The sequence below is a fragment of the Hibiscus syriacus genome, unplaced genomic scaffold, assembly GCF_006381635.1.
Source record: "Hibiscus syriacus cultivar Baekdansim isolate YM2019G1 unplaced genomic scaffold, ASM638163v2 tig00110548_pilon, whole genome shotgun sequence".
NCBI classification, from domain to species: Eukaryota; Viridiplantae; Streptophyta; class Magnoliopsida; order Malvales; family Malvaceae; genus Hibiscus; species Hibiscus syriacus.
The window spans coordinates 4,166,707-4,173,451 of NW_024062775.1; the positions used below are offsets into that span (position 1 = coordinate 4,166,707).

The window sequence follows — 6,745 nt, forward strand, 5'->3', positions numbered from 1 at the left end:
CTCTTTGGCCATCATTAGAACATCCAATGATTGCTTAAAATTAGCTCGGTCATCACGTACATCCCTTTGAAGTTCTTCAACAGTCTCAATATTGTGAGCAAAGACATCCAACCCAGATTTTGTAACTTTCTCTACACAGCCGGCATCTCCCCGGAAATCAGGAACCAAGGCTTCTATAAGCATTTTAGGCTTCAAAGTTTTCAACTTCTCAACCTTTTCCGCAAATGCCACTTCCTTGATCAGCCAAACCATCCCGGTCCACGCTGTAATCACCACGTAATCCAAACCCCACGATGAAATTTTAATGGAAACTTGGTATGAAACTACCAAGTGATTACGATAAAGAACCAAGGATTGAAGCTTAATGGAAGTGGAGAACCTTAGATAGATGTTTTGTCAAACCCAAATGGTGGTGGATAGAAAGTTAAACGGATGAAACTAAGTTATTTATAGAATGCTGGAATGAAACCCTTTCTTTTGTATCTGGCAAGAAAAATTAGTGTGTGGATCCCATGGACTCACATGTCATGTTAGATTTTTTTTTTTAAGAAATGGCAACTTGCCTTCAACCATAGAAAGTGTCGGTTGAGCTTGGTTTCCCATTATCCTCATTATCCATTTTAAAACCTAACTTTTCTTTAAAATATCTCATAATTTGCGGCCCTCTTTTATTTTGACTAAAATAATATTTATCAGTAAGATCTAAATCAACTAAAAATCGATTTCTCATTCTCTAGAACCATCTTAAATTAACAATAATCAAGGACAAATTATATTCAAGGTCCCCAAATCTTCATAATATTTCCGGTGAACCTAATAATTTTTTTAAAACTGTTATTTCAAACTTCATAAAAATATAACCCGTATTAGGGTGTGACAATTATCAAGCCCTGGTTTAGGCCACCTTATTCCAGTCGTGGAGCTTGGAAAGTGCCTACTGACACTCAATTTCAAGGTAACCATCTTTGTTGTGTTTCTTCACGAACATCAGCCGCGGAATCACAGGTGATCGAATCATTTATAAGCTTGAACCGGTGTGAAGTTATTCTTCTCCCTCCACCAGATATCTCCCACCTTGTCAAGCCGGATGCTGCAGTTGTTACTCGATTAGCAGTTCTTATGCGCGAAACTAGACCGGCGTTTTCATCTGCATTATCTGCTTTGAGTTTCGCTCCCACTGTTCTCATCGTTGATTTGTTCGGATGTGAACATATGGAGGTTGCTGATGAGTTCAAGATTCAAAAGCTTGTTTACATTACTATGAATGCATGGTTTCTTGCATTAACTTTATATCTTCCGATTCTCCATGAAAGTGTGAAAGGAGAGTATGTTGATGAGAAGAATGTTTTGTTTATCCCCGGATGTAAGCCTCTTCTGCCTGAAGATGTAGTCGATCCGATGTTATCTCGGTCGGATCAACAGTACTGGGAATATTTAAATATGGCCATTAAAACCCGAATGGCTGATGGGATTTTGCTTAACACATGGGAGGAACTGGAACCAACAACGCTTGCTGCTTTGCGAGATCACAAACTTTGGGGTGGCATCAGCAAGGTTCCAGTATATCCAGTAGGGCCATTGGTACCGCCGACAAGACCGATTAACTCGAACAAAACTGAACTATTTGATTGGTTAGAAAAGCAACCGAGTGAATCCGTGTTATATATATCATTTGGGAGTGGTGGGTTGCTGTCAAATGAGCAAATGCGAGAACTGGCTTTGGGTTTAGAGCTAAGCCAACAGAAGTTCATTTGGGTGGTTCGACCTCCAGCCGAGTCCAACGACGGCTCATTTTTCACCACCGGCAATTCAAGCAACGACGATGAAGGAGTAGAGAGCTATTTGCCTGAAGGATTCTTGGACCGGACCAAAGGCGTGGGTTTCATCATCTCCGATTGGGGTCCACAAGTTGAAATTTTAAGGCATGAATCGGTTGGGGGATTCCTGTCGCACTGTGGGTGGAATTCGATCTTGGAAAGTATCATCAATGGAGTACCGTTGATAGCTTGGCCCTTGTATGCAGAGCAGAGAATGAACGCCACATTGTTGGCTGAAGAAGTGAGAATAGCGGTGCGACCGAAAACGCTGCCATGGAAGGGAAATCGTGGGAAGAGAGGAGATAAAGATGATGCTGAAAACGTTAATGGTGGATGAAGAAGGGCATGCAATGAGAGGTAGAGTCAAAGAGCTTAAATCGAGTGGAGAAAGAGCTTGGAATGACGATGGTTCTTCTGCGAAAGCATTGGCTCACTTACTGCGTTAGAATTTTTTTCTTTCTGTTTTAAATTGTAATACGAGTCTCTTGAAGAAACTTGTGCTAAATAAAAGCTTGTTTTAATAGAGTTATTTCATGACCCTCTTTCACTATATTATCAACGCTATTAACCAATTAGAAAAATCTACATTGATCTTTGTCGCAACCGGCCCATCGGGAAAGTACAACTAGGTTCAACGATGAGGTTTTTGAAATATTTTTAAAGAAATGTTAAGAGTTGTCACCAATTATTTTAAAATGCGGTTGAAATATCATAAAAATGAAGTAATTTAATAAAATATTTTATTTTTATTGAAATACCAAGTATTAAGCCAATAATATTCACCCCCAGCATGAATACGAAAGATCAATTATTGACCCCATAAACGAACATTACCTCGGGATTGAGAAATTATAATGTGGTTTTAAAAAAGATATTGACATATTTTGGGAATCACTAGTAGTCACCCCCTGAGCATGATTGCGAAATATATACTATTGACCTCCTAATCAGTGAATATTGACTTACATTTAAAATCGGTCGCAATCAATCAATTGATTAAAGACCTACTTACACTAGGTGGGTTAATTAAAGGCTTCTCCTAACTTAAAGTGTCAAATTATGAAGTTTAAAGAACCTAGAAGACTAAACCTGAAAAATGGAGTCTCTAGAAATATACTATTGACCTCCTAATCAGTGAATATTGACTTACATTTAAAATCGGTCGCAATCAATCAATTGATTAAAGACCTACTTACACTAGGTGGGTTAATTAAAGGCTTCTCCTAACTTAAAGTGTCAAATTATGAAGTTTAAAGAACCTAGAAGACTAAACCTGAAAAATGGAGTCTCTAATATTAATCCTAGTTTATTTAACCAATTATTGAATCAAATAATAGATTTGAACAATAAGGCATTTAATGTGAAAGCTCAAATCAAATTATTCCCTAAATTAAAGGACTAAATTGAAATCTAAATTTAATGTAACATCTCAAACTACGGGTTAGTGACCAAATTGTAAAATTTTAGAATTTGGTGATTAAAGTATAATAGTTGAATAGTTCAATGATTTATTTGTGTATATTTCCTGAAAGTTATTAGTAATTATCCAAGAAATTAAAGGGTAAAATGGTCATTGAACAAATAAAAGAATAAAATAATATTTGGGGTTATCTTATAACCCACGTGAAAGAGAAATGTGGGAAACAAATGTTTCCAGACATTTCTCTCATATTCTTCTCCTTCTTCACCGTGGAAGCTAAGCAAAGGTAAGTTTTCAGTTTAGCTAATTATTTGTTAATTTTAAGATTGAGTTATGATCATTAGAAGATAACTAAGCTTAAGGAAAGCTTAAGTTATCTTAAAATCAAAAGATAAAGGAGTTATGACAGATTAAAGAAAATGGGTTTTGAAGTGAAATTTTGAATAGGAATGTTTAAATGAATTTGGAGGTTGAATTTGACTTGTCATCTATGAGAATAAGAAGTTACAAGTATTAGAATTAAGTTTGGATAACATGAAAATTTTGGTATGATTATTGATTTCTATATGGAGAATAGAATTTTGAGGTTTAAGATGAAATAAATGGATATAAATTAGTTTAAGTATGTATACTTGAGTTAAAAATATGCAAGGGAATGAAACATGAACAATTTAAGTTGATATAGTGAATTTTCGGGCATGAACAGTGATTTTCTGGGCTTGAACGAAAATTCCAGATTGTACAGGGGTTACAGATTTCCCCCTGATGGGGTACGATTCCCCCCTAAAGAAAAAAATGGAATTTTGGAATTTTGGGTTTATTTAACCGGCTTAAGTTATCAACATCAAGTTTAAGGTTTAGGCTTCTGATAGTTATTTTGAAATGTTATATTTATGTAGATATTGAGCCTAAACAAGTTCTGGAATAATCAAAGGATTAGGATCGAATCAAAGCAAGGCTAAGGTGAGTGCAATTTAATTGTACTTATGCTATCGAAAAACATTGACTTGCGATGAGTCAGTGACGGAGTTACTATGGTAAGAAGTGATTCGTAAAATGTTATATAATTGATATGATTCTTATGAGTGCATGTTAGTTTATAGGATTATAAGGAATTGGGCTTGAGATAAGTCTATTTCCAATAGTTATAGTGTGTATGGAGTATTGTTTCTAAGAATGTGAATGACATGAAATGTATGTATACTTGATTATATGAACTGATATGTTCTATATGATTTATGTGATATGCCATATATGAAAATAAAATATGAATTATAGAAAAGGATTATATGAGTTATATGAAAAAGATGATTCAAAGCATATGTGAAGTATATATGAACATATGTGAATAAGATATGATATACATGTTACATGAATCCATGAGAAATGATATATGTTACATGATATAAACCTATGAGATACATGTTTTATGAAATGATATAGATGTTTACACATACATGTGATATGTGACAGAAGAAAGGTATATATGATCACAAGAGAAATGAAATGAGTACATGAACATATGAAACATAAGAATAATGCTCATGTTATATGATACGAGAGCTATATGTATAGTTGACATGCCAAGAGTCGAGGGTTTCATAGGTCATTGGGACAATATAGTGGTCCTTCGGGATAATACAGTGGTCCTTCGGGAAAAATTTCATATGCTACTCAATGGGACTTATACGAGCTATGGTGACAGTATTAGTGCACAACCTCAATGTACTCACATATCATTAGTTCTCATAAATCTACCATGGGCTAATAAAGAGACAATAACAAATACAATATATAAGATGCATATGCTTGTGGTGATATGAAAGGTATTGCATGAATTATAGGATGCTATGTGTGTTTCTTTGTGAAATATATGTGTTCTATAATATGTATAGAAATGTTCAACGTAAGCTTATATGATCACAAGGAATTAGTAACAATAATATGAGTATTGAAAAGCATGTTAATGATATATGTTTTTATATGATATGATAGTATTTGCATATGTATACCTTTTGTTTATATGAAATGATATATGGTTATAGTTTATGTTTTATATGCCTCACTAAGTCATCGACTTAGCGTGTGATTGTTTCACGCGTAGGTTCTGAGAAGAAGAAGATTGATAAAAGTTATGCAAGGCAGGTCAGTTTCTCCTTTCCAAAGGTCAGATCAGAAAAGAAATGTATAGTATTTATTTTGTAATGAGGATAGTGGTTGGTATGTAAATAAAGGTTTAAATTCGATATGTTTTAAATCGGTTTTGTAAAAAACATATGATTGAATTTCATAATGTTTTAAATGTATATTTGTAAATGGTAAATGAAAGATGCTGAACGTTTTAAATTTTATGAATTTATACATATTTTACGGAAGTACTGTAGCAGGGTATCGATTCCCTGTAGCAGGGGAATCGGTTCCCCTTTTATAATTTGGAAAATTTTAACATTCCGGTATTGTTCATCACTGTTCATACGGTATTGTTCATACCATATTTTACTGTTCATAAATACGTTTTTACCTCAAAATTTTATACCAAAACACAATTAAACAATATATGATCGTATTTTCTTAATATAAGTACGAATGTTTTGATATTTTGCAAGAATAAAGGTTTTGAAATGTCAATGTGACATCTTGGACTCGTATCCGGGTCGGGTACGGGTTGGGGTGTTATATTTAATGGTATCAGAGATACGGTTTAGCCGATTCTAGGCTAAAAACAAAGTCAAAAGTTTTAAAAAGTATACATGCCAACACAAAGTGAAAAAATTTCTGATCTGATAGTGTAATGAGTGTATTGTCTTGTAAATAGATTTAAATTGTTATGTTATATTAAATGTATGATTATAAGAGTTTCCAAAGTGAAGCACAAGGCAATAGACTGAAGGTAATAACATTTACCTGCCCTGGCCAGGCAGGGAGAATAGTGAAAAACCTCAGGGAATGCTTGTACAAGATTAGAGAATGTTTCATGATATTGAATGATATTATGATGTATTTTCAATGTTATACTCCTATAATTCATAGAATGAATGTATCGAAAAGAGTTTAGAACACCTGACTTCAATGGTGAATTTGAGAAATGTTCTATTGTTATAGACAGTTGATTAAATGATAGGAATATAATGCTAGAAGATTTTCATTTCTCCAAAGGCGAGAAATTAAATTGAAAAGTTTCGTTACTACGTGGATAAAATAGAATATGGTGAACGAATGTCACCATAAGAACGTTAAAAGATCAAGTGATGTGGTTATGGTTTATAGAACAGTTCAAGAATAAGTAAATCGATGACCAGTTTATAAGACGAATAAAGCTCGAATATATGAGTTTGATGCAAGGGAATTACACATGCATGTTTGTATGAGTATAAGTTTAATAAGTTAAACAGAGGTATTGCTGAGTTGATTCTGATTAAAAAGGATAAGAATGATACATGTGATTGGTTGTTTAGGGCTTGCGCCTTAAATTAAAAGAGTGTTACTGGTTTTGAATTTGTTCTCGTTT

The 6,745-nt window shown here is 33.9% G+C and overlaps 1 protein-coding gene across 1 annotated transcript; it reads left to right on the top strand.

Moving 5' to 3' along the window:
- Positions 1–880: 880 nt before the first annotated feature.
- Positions 881–2,346, top strand: LOC120130618 (anthocyanidin 3-O-glucosyltransferase 5-like; the record flags this gene model as incomplete). Its single annotated transcript, XM_039147826.1, is given in 3 exon segments — positions 881–970; positions 973–2,091; positions 2,093–2,346. Coding segments are annotated over 3 exon segments (1,380 nt in total), but the record flags the coding sequence as incomplete, so codon positions are not given.
- Between the last annotated feature and the right edge of the window lie 4,399 nt (positions 2,347–6,745).